This window comes from Camelina sativa, chromosome 2 (assembly GCF_030686135.1).
Source record: "Camelina sativa cultivar CO46 ecotype springtype chromosome 2, ASM3068613v1".
Classification (NCBI taxonomy): domain Eukaryota; kingdom Viridiplantae; phylum Streptophyta; class Magnoliopsida; order Brassicales; family Brassicaceae; genus Camelina; species Camelina sativa.
This window is the reverse complement of record NC_141881.1, coordinates 20,023,520-20,037,404: the sequence shown is the minus strand read 5'-3', so window position 1 is coordinate 20,037,404 and position 13,885 is coordinate 20,023,520. Positions and strand designations below refer to the sequence as shown.

Genomic DNA, 13,885 nt, shown 5'->3' with positions numbered 1-13,885 from the left:
AATATTTATAAATTTATATTAAATGCAAAATTTTATTACATTTTAAAAAATTATATTAAATGCAAAAATGTGTAGATATAAAATGATAAGATGTAAAAATTGAGGCATTACTTAGTTACTAAAAAATTTATATAGAGAAATGAAAATGTTAATCCAAATAATACAGGGTATAAAGATGATTTTACTCTAAATATATTAATATAGAGTTTGGAGTAAAATATATACAATACTTTTGGAGATGCTCTAAAGTAGATAGTGAAAAGGAAAGGAGAAAATGTTGATAATTAAATTTAGTGTGTTTTATTTGTACTACTCATCTGTTTTGTTTGGTTTCTTCTTTTCTTACACAAATCATTTTCACTGCTGATGATTTTTGTTTAGCTATACAAATACAACTTTACAGAACATATATCTAGTTACCTTTTTTTGTTTTTTTTTTGTGAAATAAATATCAGGCATGTGTATGTACATATATCAGGCATATATAATTACATATTTGAAGAGATGCCATCAGTATATCACTAGTCCAATGAGTGTTGATAATTTCTTATATCCTATGTAATATATGAACCCCTAAATTTACCTCTAACTCAAAACTCGATCAATATAGTTCATTCCAGTAAATATTACTTCGTGTCAATTTAAAGGCCCATGTATGACTCTACCCTGTTTTAGAATCTAGTTGTTACAGTAAATGTTTTATTTTCCAAATATTCGTCGTAATTAACTTCTTTCGCATATATCCGTACGTAATGCAATTTTAAAGTTCTCTTATTGAAATATTTTTATATTCCTATGTGAGGTAATAATAATAATCGAACGGTCGAATGTTTAATATTCCCAATCAAAATACTTGAGTGATGTACAACTCAATAATAAGTAGATATTGGCGGTTATATCTCATGACAATTGACAAGGTATTTTTTTGTTTTGTTTAAATCTTTTTTTTTTTTGAGAAAAAACTTTAAGATATATCTCATGACAAGGTTATTCGAATATGGTGGATATATAATATCTTTACTAGATAGTGATCCATGTTGTATATCGTGTAAAAATATTTACGTAAATTTAGATTTATTTATTATAAAATAATAGTAGAAAATTTATTTATTTTATATATTTTATAGAATTATATATTTAATTTACTTAATTTTATACTCCAATTTTGACATATAGTCGGTACTACTATTTTAGTTTGGGTGCAATATCAAATTCGTTAATTATAAAATCTAAAAAAAAATCCAACAAAATATTTATTGATCTGTGATCTGGTATTACAAACTGTTGTGATCGTGTTTAGAGATCTTAATATATCAAATTTACAATAATGATTAGTGTTAATATTAATACCATTGCAGTTATTGGTATAACATGTTATTATATATTAACGTTATATGTGAAAAATACAATTAGATTATGTATATGTGAAAGGATCGCACCCGGATTCTCATTCATCACACAGGATCCACTAGTAAAAATAATGTATAGCCACATTTCTGTCACCAATCATCATGACTAAAAATTTATTTGTCACGAACAGGCCATAAAATAATCACGAACCGACGGCGTAACTATATTTGTCACTGATATGTCAGAAATACATTCGTGGCTAACTAGACACGAACAATTTTGTGGCTATTTCGTGGTTATTCCACCGAATTATCCATCCCATCACACTGTACCACGGAAAAGTAAGAAGACTCTATAGCCACAATACCGTTCGTAGCTAACTCGTGACTAGCTCACTGTCACAAAGTACATTCATGGCTCATTCGTGACTAACCCACCAAATTATCGTTGCCACTAATATCGATCGTGACAAATTCGTCACTTCTCCACCGAATTATACGTTCCATCGGAGTTAAAGTGATATGGTTGTATAGCCACTAAATAATTCGTGAAATTTTTGTGGTCATCCCACTGAATGAGCCGTCTAATCCAACTAGTTCGACAAGATTGAAAGTTTGTAGAACCAATAGTGGAGAGAATATCTTCAAAATATTGTCACGATTTATTTTAGTGGCTTAATCTTGGCTATAAAAAAATTCATAGTTATATTAGCCACGTTTCGTTTGTGGCTAGGTCGTGGCTAAGGTTTTCTATAAAAGCTAAACGTTTCTCGCTTCAGTTTCCATATCCATTAAGCAAGTAAGAAAAAAAAAAATTGGGAGAGAGTTTTGTTTTTCTTTTCAAAAATTTCATGTCTTATTATTTTCAATATCAAGAGTGGATGGATCAACGTATTGATCCAGTGAGAAATTGTATTTTAGAAACATTTATGACGAGGATTGATGTTTTAATCGAATTTGCTTGTAATCAAGCATCTTATTGGGAAACCAACACTTTGTTGTGTCCTTTTGCTCGGTGTAAGAATGGAAAGCAGCGTGATGCAAGAACGGTCACTAGACATCTTTATCGGGTGAGATTTAAAGGAAATTACTATATTTGGCTGAACCATGGAGAACAATATTATCATGTTGGAGAATCTTTGGGGCAAGTCATTTTACCGGTGAAGAAGCAATGTTGCCGCCAAATGCTAAAAATTTTCAAGCTCCAAGAAATACTTATGAGTATTTTCCATACACAGATGTTAATATTGTACCAGAGGCGGCGTCTCCACACGTGTTGGAGAATACAATGGAAGCAACACATGAAGAGGCATATGTTGATAGTGTTTTTGAAGCTTTTGAAGCCGCTAAAGAGCCTCTTTATGATGGATGTCCGGAAGGAATTTCTCAGCTGTACCTGGCTTCCCGTATGTTGAAAGCAAAATCTGATTATAATATGATGGAAGCATGCGTTGATGAGCTATCACAGACTTTCAAAGCTGTTTTACCCACACCAAATAAAGCTCCTGCATCATACTACGAGACAAAGAAGCTGGCAAGAGAGCTTGGGCTACCAGTATATAAGATTGATGTTTGCGAGGATAATTGCATGCTCTTTTGGAAAGGAGACGATCGAGATCTAATACAGTGTCGGTTCTGTAATAAAGATAGATACCATTCGAACAATGGGAAAGGAAAAAATAGACCTAAGCAGAGAATGTTTTATATGCCGATTACAGATCGGTTGAAGAGGTTATACCAGTTAGAGGCGACTGCAATGGCTATGTGATGGTACGCTGAACATATGTCTACCGAAGGAGAAATGCAGCACCCATCTGACGGAGTAGCATGGAAACATTTTAATGAGGTATATCCTAACTTTGCTGCCGAAAGTCGCAATATTTATCTTGGCTTATCAACGAATGGATTTAATCATGTTGGTATGAATGGGGAGGCACATTCAGTATGGCCTCTTATCGTAACTCCCTATAATTTGCCGCCCGATATGTGCATGAAAAAGGAATTTTTTTTTTCTATCGGTACTTGTTCATGGGCCAAAGCATCAAAAAAAAAAGTCTAGATATTTATCTTCAACCGTTGATCGAAGAATTGCAAAGTGTATGGAGTGACAGTGTGGAAGCGTATGATGTATCAAGAAAGTCCAAATTCACGATGCGAGCTGTGTTGATGTGGACAATCAGCGACTTCCCAGCATATGTCATGTTGTCTGGTTGGACGACGCATGGTCGTTTATCGTGTCCATATTGTCTAGATGAGACAAAATCATTTTGGTTAACAAATGGAAAGAAACATAGTTGGTTTGATTGCCACAAAATGTTTTTACCTCAAGATCATCCATACAGGCGTAATGTTCAGGCCTTTCGACGGGGGAAAGAAGTACTAGATGATCATCCACCATGGTTGAATGGAGAGGAGATTCTTCACGAAAGAATAAACAATATTTTGGGGTTGTTTAGAACAGTCGATTGTGGAGGAAACAGACACCAGCAGCCTGCTCGAACCATCGATGGATATGGGGTTCATCATAACTGGGTTAAAAAAGTATATTTTGGTAGTTGCCTTACTGGGAAAATCTTCTTCTTCGACATAACCTTGACTTCATGCATATCGAGAAGAACTTTTTTGATAATCTCATCAACACGGTTTTAAATGTTCCTGGGAAGACAAAAGATAACATTAAATCAATGATGGATCTTGTTGCGTTATGTAGAAGACATGCATTGAATCTTCGCCGCGATGGGACAATGCCAGTACCTTTTTTTTTGTAGCAACACTACTACTGGGAACCTCGTTTTCATGACACTGTCTACTACCATTGGAAGCAGCACACTATGAAATCAGTTTGTGACCGCATCAGCAAAAAGAAGAGGGCAAATAAGAAACCCAAGTACATTGGCGAGGCTGATTGGGACACTCTAATGGAGTATTGGGGAACATAACCAGCAAAGAATGAAACAACCCTTCTTTTTTTATCATATAATATAATTCACTAGTGGTCTCATGCCCACTAACATCCTAGCAACAATCAACAACTGCGGATAACCAAAGAAAACAATTTCATTAATCCAATAAAAATTCCAACATAAATAAACCAATAATCAATAATGCAATAATCCAAACCAACAATGAAATAGCAAGGTTCCAATATCCTACAATGTTCTATCAACTCAATACTAGCAACCTAACAATAGCTAGACCACAATCAATCAAGCCTCTAGAACATCCTCCTCCTCATCGCCTTTGATTCCACGATCACACTTTGCCTTTACCTACACACCACAAACAACAATTGAGATGCGTAAGTATTATCATAAATACTTAGTGAGGCCGTCCTCCCATCTACTGGGTTATACACACAAGCATATGAGACCCTCAAGTTTAAGCAAGCAAACAAAACACAAGCAATACATCAAACCAGGAAAACAACTCTCGGTTGAGACTGGTGTCGACCGACGCTTGAACCGGTGTCGATCGATGCTATGAGCCATGGTGTCGACCGATGCTTGAAAGGTGTCGACCGATGCTGACACAAACAGTGTCGACCGATGCTCGAACGGTGTCAATCGATGCCATACCTGTAGACGTGAACTGCACGAACACAAACGACGGATCCTGATTCCAATCATCCCGATTTCGTTCCCAAACTCACCCAAATGACACACAAACCTATGGGAAACTCGAAAACAACACACCCAAGCAAACAAACACCACAGAAAGAAAAGGAACAGCCAAACAAAAGAGATCTCATGCTTAGATCAACCATGGTCAAGCACTCACCTCAAATATAGAAGATCGGGGTTGAGAAATCGATGGAAACAACACCCCCAGGAGCTTCTCCTTCGTTCCCAGCTACAGCTATCCCTTCTACAGCCACAAATCTCTCCAAAACACCAAGAACAAGCCCAGAAACTCACAGAAACGTTTTCTCTCCTTTTCCCCCTTTTTCTCACTTAACGGCGACAAATGAAACTTCCCAAAACCCTTAATACGTCGTTTAGTCACTTATAAATACGATTTAGGGATTCTAATTGAACCAAACCGAACCAAATAGCAATTAAAACAAACCCGACCAAACCGAAAATCATGGTGTCGATCGATACACCAAGGGTGTCGATCGACACCCACACCAAAACTACAAAAATTGGTTCGCGGATGTTACAAAGAAGAAGAGCAAGAATGCTGCTGCAAGCCGCTTATCTAATCCTGATGGCAAAGGGATTCACAAGCATTGTGTAGGTCCTAAGTGTTTTTTGCAGATTGAGCATGAGATGGTAAGTGTTATACTTCTCCTCTGTTATTATTTACTTTCACATCTATACTAATGTTTCATCTTTCTTTTTGTAGATGATTGAGTCTGGATCGGATGAACCACCAGCCTACACTGATCTTGTGCGGAAGACACACATACGCAAAGATGGAACTTTCATCGACCATCGTGCTGAGTGTGTTGTCAACAAAGTAGAGGAAGCTGTTTCACAGATTACAACTGAAGATGGTTCTCCGCACAGCCAAACTGCCACATCTAGTGCTATTCCTTCTCGTATTCTGTTGAACAAAGAATATCTGAAGGTACTCTCTTAAAAAAATCTTTTATCTTTCTTAATGCCTCATGCTCTATGGTATGTATATATTGGTGAAATGTCTTGCTCTCTTTTTGTTTTGTTTGTTTGGTTAAGTTTGTTTGTTTGCATTATATATGTATATGTTTGCTTTTGAATATATGTTTGATATTTGTTTTGTTTCTCTCACAGCGTGGACAGTCTAAAAATGGGTATGTCTATGGAATCGGCAGTGTTCAATACCGGGAAATCAATCCTTCTGAGAAAGTAGCTGCTTCTATTTCTCGCAACCTGGACATGGAAGTGCGTATCTCTAGTTTGGAGACAAACTTCAAGACGCTCAACACCAATGTTGCATATTTGAATACTAACATGGGAACGGTTATGGAAGAGCTGGTTGCATCACGACAAGCACTTAATCTGATCATGCAGTCTCTTGGAATTAGACAACCCTCTGCTGCTGCTGCTGCTGCTGCTACAACTTCTGCTGCTGCTCATGCTCCAACTTCTACAACAGCTGCTCCTGCTTCAGCTTCTACAACAACTGCTCATGTTCCAGCTTCTCCTGCTCCAGCTTCTACAACTCCTGTTATAGCTCCATCTTCACACCAAGGTAACTTAGATGCTTGGTGTGCATCATTCGGTATTTAAGTTTCGGTCAATGATGGTTAAGTTTTTTTGTTGAACTTTCTAACGGATAGACTTAAGTCTTTTGGTAAAATGTAAGATAAGACTACTTAATGTGCTATTTAGCAAGTCTTTTTGGTAACATGTAAACATCAAACTAATCATGGTAATGTAAAATATGGTTATTTGGATTTCATGTTTTGTGATTTTGGCTTTTCTTTACAAGTTTTTGGTTTTAGTAATTAATTTTATTGTATAATTTTGGCAAAATAATCAGCCACTAAACAAATTATATTTGTAGCTTTGTTACAATAATGCCACCAACATAAATCATGGCTTAACAGCTAAGCTACTAACATGTTACTCTTTAAATTTGTGGCTATATTTTCACAAATTATACGGTGATCAAAACGTGGCTAATATAGTCACTAAACACTGTGACAATTTCGTAGCTATAGTATGACACTAAATAAAAGTGATTGCTTCGTAGCTAGATCTAGCCACGAATTAACCGTCATCAATACGTAGCTAATATAGCCACAAACCAATAGTGATGTTTACGTAGCTAAATTTATTCATTAATAGCTAATATAGCCAAAGTAGCCCGTTTGGTTCCAGTAAGAAGCACGGATCAAGCGCCAGTCTTGGCAGAGAAGTATATAGACGAGATTTTAAAGTTGCATGATGTGCCAGCAAACATTGTCTCTGATCGCGATCCAAAGTTTGCGTCATTATTTTGGCAAGATCTGCATAGGGCAATGGGAATGGATGTTCACATGAGCACCTCATTCCCTCCAGAAACCGATGGACAGACGGAAAGGACTATCCGGACCATAGAGGACATGATCTGACTGTGTGCTTTGGAATGGTCATCGGATTGGGAGAAGAACTTACCATTGGTTGAATTTGCGTACAACAACAGTTATCACTCAAGCATCGGCATGTCACCATTTGAAGCGATGTACAAAAGGCCGTGTCGAACGCCTTTGTGTTGGACAGAAGTTGGAGAAAAGACGAGCTTCAATCACAATGATGAAACCACTAAGAAGATCAAGTTCATTCGTGAGAGCAAGAAGAAAGCGCATGATCGTCAGAAGAAGTACGCAGACCGTAAAAGGCAAGAAGTCAAATTTGAAGTCGGAGATATGGTATACTTGAAGGTTGCACCACAAAAAGGAAAAGATCGTTTTGGTAAAGTGGGAAAGCTTGCGGTAAGGTTTATCGGACCATACCGGATCGAGAAAAGAGTTGGAGAAGTAGCCTACCGGCTATCTATGCCCGAAGTTATGCAATTGCATAAAGTCTTCCATGTTTAACAACTACGGAAGCATGTACCAGACCCTAACATGATTGTGCCCGAGCCTATCGAGGAGTTGGAGCCAAATCTCACATACCCCAAAGGACCGTTTGGAATAGGGCAAAGAAGGACTTGGAAATTGAAGAACAGGAACATTCCTCAAATCCAAGTATTTTGGGGGAAGCAGAACCGTAAAGTCACCACATGGGAAGATGAGGATAGGATTCGTGCCAAGTATCCTCAACTGTTTACCGAAGAAGATGAAGCAGGACATCCGGAACCCTATGGAATTCGGGACGAATTCTATTAAGGGGGGAGAATGTAATGACCCTCACCAAGGGGTAAATTTCAAAAATAAAACTCAAGGCCAAAAGACCAAGAAGGGAAGCCAACAAGGAGAGAAGAAAGATTGATGAAGAAAAGTCCGAGAAATTCTGGACGGATCGAGAAATGGCCGAGTTGTCCGAAGATGTCCGAAGGACCGAGAGTTGTCTGAAGCGTACCGCAAATTACCGAGAATTGCCGAGAAAGTCTGAGAGACTATCCGAGAGTGCCGAGATGGATCGAGAATCGCCGAGAGCTGACCGACGATCGACCGAGAAACACTAACCGATCCCACAAGAAAGTCTTCCTTCATCAAAATCGCCTAAGTCAAGAGAAGAAGTGGAAGATTAAATTAATCAAGGAAGAGTTAGTGGAGTTAGTGGGATATTAAACAATTAAGAAGAAGTTAGTGGAATTAGTGGGAATTATTTAATTCAAAGTGGAGCTTAGTGGAGGATTAAAGAATTCAAGGAAGAGTTAGTGGAAATCAAGGTGGCTTAATCGACTTCCTTACAAGTGTGATGACATGCACTAATAGCACTAAGGAAATGTGAGTGTTCCACATGCATTGGCCGACTCCACCGCCCAAACTCTCTTTAAATAGAGCACCACTCTTCTCATTTCCGCACAAGAATACAAGAGGTAAGGAGAGAAAAATTGAGAGAGAAGCGAGAGAGTAAAGAAAGAGAAGTGAGCGAGTCCGCAAGAGAGAAAGAAGAAGAGTGTTGCCGTAAGGAGAAGAGAAGGAGCAAGCCAAGACTATCGACTATCGATCGCAAGTTGAATCGATAAGGAAATCGATTTCAACCGAAGAAGAGATCCGAGTGTGCCGCGAGAGAAGCTTCACCCAAGGGGACCGATCATCGCCGGTTTACTGTGAGTTCAGGAACATATTTTACCGGACTAGATGGAGAATTAAAGACATCCATCTAGTGCATGGCTTGCATGATCATTTAGTTGCATTTTACTTGAATTTCTTTTGTGATTTTCTTGTTTAAATGCATGCGCGGTGAGGTTACACCCGTTGCTAGTTCGAAATGTTCTAGTAACAAGGATGATAACTTAAGATACTTGTAAAATTATGAGCTGAAAAACCATATAACCTCAAGTATCAACTTTGGTGAAGTCTTAAGGCGTTTTAGTCCGCGAGAAATTCCGGCTAAGCGTAGTAAGACTTGGTATTGCTATCCTTCCCATCCGTACCACATGCAGCCGCGACATGCAACCCATGTTCGTGTGTTTGTAGGGCTGGCTACGAAGAGCTCGGAGGTTACTGGGTTCGCTACCCTGGCCGAAGCTGTCTACACGACGGTGTGGCTTTGAGTGATGTCTGATTGCATGCCTTTGTGGTTGCAATACGGTTGTTCATGAGGGGTTAGGGAAAGAGGATGCATACCGGGCCCATAAATTAAAACTTGTTAAAAACTATTGTTTTATTTCAAGTTTTTGTTGTTGCATGTTGTTGCATGTTGTGGTTTTAGCTTGCTTGATTAATTTGCTTTGCTCATTATCTTCCGCATTGCTATCTCTGATTGTGTGATTGATATTATATCGCTTGCATGTTGATTGTTTCGCTCGCATGTTGATTGCTTTGCTTGCATGTTGTTTGTGTTGCTTGCATGTTGTTTAATGTTGGGGTTTGGGGTTGGGGAAATTATTTTCTTTGCAGGAACCTTGAGCTCACTAAGTAATCTTAGATTACTTATGATGAATTTTTGTGTTGCAGGTAACCCTAGAGGGAACTAGAGGGCGTGGTGAACGATAGGAACCCCGAGTAGTTTTTGTTTTGTGTCTATTGTAAAATACAAGTATGTTTTATTTCGAATCAAACTTTGGCACTAGGCCTTATCCAAAACCTCTACAACCTTTTGTTTAAATCGCTTGTAATAAACTCTTTTAATTATCAAAGTATTCGGGTTTCTTTTAATTCGGACGAGTGGTGCTGATATAGACTTTGTCCGAGTCGGCTCAACACACGGCGTGTCTGTAGGGTTGCAAAGCCTCAAGGATGTGTCGTGTGGTCAGGAACCTCACCGACGGACTGGTCAAAGGGTCCTGATCCGTTCTTGCACCCGACCAGATCGTTGGTGAACGTTTCCTTAGGGCATCCCGGTGCTGTCCGATGGCCTTCGTGGTCATAGAACAGTTCGGGGGCGTTACACACATGGTGTCGGTCGACACTTCCGTCGATCTTCCCTCATCCAAACCTAACTCCAGCTGTCCTCCTATGACCCAAACACACAACAATTTGCTGGTGTTGGCCAACACCACCTTGGTGTTGCTCGACACCCCAACCTTACCACAAAACCGTCTATGCCACAAACACTTGATCAAAACACAAACCAACCGAACATTTCCAAACCCACCGTTTGATGTGAAGCTTATAGCACCACGAAGCTCCCCACCAAATTTCAGCCAAATCAGACTCCATTTCATCCTCTAAACGTTGCTCCGAAGAAGCCATCATGGACCAGTTCTCGATGTCTCTCCGTAGGTGTTGGTGTCGATCGACACCAACACAGAAATCACGAACAGAGCCTCCCTTCAAGCTCTCTTTTGCGACCAACTCATAAACCTTCACAACCATCGATTCTCTAGTCAAATAAACACCAAACAACACGACTTATCTGGATAATAGCTAGGAGAGAGCCTCATTGTTTCTCTCAATCCACACCAAGTACTCTCATCCTTCCTCCACACCCATAACGAAGATCTATCTCTTTTGTCCTTCTCTTACGGCACAACCGGAACTCAGCCCTCTCAGCTCCTCACCCCACAAGCAAACTCGGCTCACACTGGAGGCTACAACTCCATCTCTTTTTCCCTTCCCCTTGGTGTCTGTGACCAAGAAACATAAAAAGGAGAAGAAGATTCCCGCCCCCTTATAAAGCTAGGGTTCTGGTTTAATTTCACCAAACCATCAAACCGTTCGCAAAATAAACCAAACCCGAAGCCATAATCAACTTATGCTGACGAGCGACACTACGTCATGGTGTCGGTCGACACTCCCAACTCCAAAGTTGGTTCACGGGCGTTACAATATGTATATTGTCAACATTATAAACTCAGTATTGTTTATATAGTGAATATAGTGTATACAAAAATAAGTTTTCAGCTAAAAAAATAGTTTGTTATTGTTTTCTAAGATTTCTAAAACAATAAATAGAATAAATAATTTCAAAAAAATTATTTTATTATTTTGTAAACAAATATAAACTTTTCTTTTGTTAGTTATTAGATTAACTAAAATACAATATCATTTTTCGTAATATGCCACATCAAATCTGGTTAAAATTCTAACAATATTGTTTAAATAAGTATATAGAGATATTTTAAAAATATAATCAGTGATTTATGTTAGTTTTAAAATATATCTGTCATTAGTAAGCAATTTAAATATGTAAATATTTAATCTTACTTTTAGAAATAAAATTAAGATATATCTTGTTATTTTGTAAACAAATATAAATTTTCTTTTGTTAGTTATTAGATTAATTAAAATACAACATCATTTTTCGTAACATGCCACATCAAAGCTAGTTAAAATTCTAGCAATATTTTTAAATAAGTATATAGAGATATTTTTAAAATATAATCAATGTTGTATCTTAGTTTTAAAATATATCTAACATTAGTTAACGATTTAGATATGTAAATATTTAATCTTAGGTTTATAAATTAAATTAAGATTTACAATTTGTCTAAATAGTTTGTTATTATTTCCTAAGATTTCTGAAACAATAAGTATAATATGTTAAATAATTTCAAAAATATTGTTTTATTATTTTATAAACTAATATAAGTTTTTTTATTGTTAGTTATTAAATTAATTAAAATGCAATGACAATTTTTGTAATATACCACATGATAGTAGGATTAAAGTTTAACAACATTGCTTAAATAAATATATAGAGATATTCAGTGGTTCCTGGAAACTACAAAGATATTATTATTGGTTATTCTTTTAGCTAATAACCAGGAAAGTTTATAAAAGATAATTCAAATCCAAATTAATTATATATAAAAAAAAAAATAATAATAATAATAATAATAATATGGGTTTGAATTTGGTCGGATGTAAAGTTAGTGGAAACCAATGGTAGGTACTAGGTACATTCCTATAAAATGGAATATGTGTGTTTTACTTACAAAGTTTAATTTATTGACCACCAACTGCATGGTACATTTATATACATTGGCTCAGCTTTGCAGCCAGACTTTTTATAGATGTTGAATTATATCAAATTTTAAAATACAGTCTATTTTTATTATTATATATAGTTGGAAACTTCGAGTGAGGTACATTGTGTAGTGAATTTTAAAGAAGAGATCGGGGCCCAATCAGTGTGATCGGTATGAGGTAAAGGCAGTAAAAAATATTGAAATGATAAAAATGAAAGAAAACTTAAAGAACAACAATATTATTATCCAGCTCACATATATATATATATATATATGTATATATATTAATATTTTTCTGTTAAATTTATTTAGTTATCACCTTAGTTTATTCCAGGCTATAATTTAGTTATATATATAATACAAAATGATTAATATCCAAGCTATCACATAGAGTATATACGACCCCTACATGATGTAGGCAACATCCAAGCTTTCATTTTCAGCTCCTTTTAATTTTCATTTTCCTAGGAGAAAAATGATAACAGAAATGAAGGCAATTTCCTTACGCTAGACAGGATGAGTTCATTTGTACATACATGTAGTTAGAAAAATTAATGTCAATATGTTTCATTCATGCAAATTGGTTAAACTTGTAAAATTCAAGATACATATATAATTCCCTTATTTCTAATCTATTGTAAACTCGAAGCATCTAAAATATAATTAGAGAAAAATCATAAACACAAACTATTATTCATGTGCGATGCATCCATGTGCGATCCAGTTGTCGACATTTCAAAAAAACTAGAAACAATCTCGGTTTCATTCACTTAAAAATATGCTTCAATTATTAACTATGTATTACGCACGTGTGCTACTTTTTATACTAGTTGAAAAAAATTGAAGCATAGATTGATGAAAAAAAACGATTCGAAAAGCTCCACACATCCGCAATTATTAAGACCATTGACGGTTAATTAAGTATACTTGTCATATCCATGATTTATTTTGTAATACTGTAAATTATTACACGGGTAATGTTGTTATTATATGTAAACTAACTATTTTGTTGGTTTGCTACAAGGATTAGAATAGCTAAAAGAACATGATTTATGTAAATATCATATCTTATAAAAACCAAAACAAGAAGAAATCTCTTACTATGTGTAGCCATTATTAGCAAAGTAAATATATATATATATATATATATATATATATATATATATTTTTATGGTCAAAATATTAGTATTAAACTATTAGTGGGGGGTATTGGACACGAGATTGTGAAAGAATTTATTAGAAATTTGAATTCCAGTGTTATTCGATTAAACATTTTATCAAGTCTTTTAAATTCATCTGTTATTCAAGTTGTTAAATTTTCATTTCTATTAAATTCTAGTGTTATTGGATGTTATGTATTTTTTAATAGCAACATGATTTAACAAGAATGTAAAAGAATTGTTGGTGCAAATTGTGAATAATAAAGTCTGACCTTTTAAGCTGAGAATTGAAAAAAAAAATGCAGAACATGTTGTCGTTGTGGAGAAACAGAATCACTTGTCATTGGATCATCATCCCTTAATAATGAGGGAGAGTGTGTGAATTGA

General features: G+C 36.2%; 1 protein-coding gene and 1 pseudogene across 1 annotated transcript; both read left to right on the top strand.

Moving 5' to 3' along the window:
• The first annotated feature begins 2,200 nt into the window (after positions 1 to 2,200).
• Positions 2,201 to 7,386, top strand: LOC147948904 (uncharacterized; annotated as a pseudogene).
• Positions 7,387 to 7,494: 108 nt separating this feature from the next.
• Positions 7,495 to 8,142, top strand: LOC147948903 (uncharacterized). The gene is made up of 2 exons (XM_087469169.1): positions 7,495 to 7,746; positions 7,864 to 8,142. The coding sequence occupies exons 1-2, from the start codon at positions 7,495 to 7,497 to the stop codon at positions 8,140 to 8,142; spliced, it is 531 nt and encodes a 176-aa protein (XP_087325295.1).
• Positions 8,143 to 13,885: the final 5,743 nt, after the last annotated feature.

What these genes read in the sequence shown, in the direction of transcription:
- LOC147948903 (XM_087469169.1), top strand. Translation starts at nt 7,495, where the DNA reads ATGTACAAAAGGCCGTGTCGAACGCCTTTGTGTTGGACAGAAGTTGGA. An exon ending in GTAAAGTGGGAAAGCTTGCG is followed by an intron (nt 7,747 to 7,863) that starts GTAAGGTTTATC and finishes CAACTACGGAAG; the next exon opens with CATGTACCAGACCCTAACAT.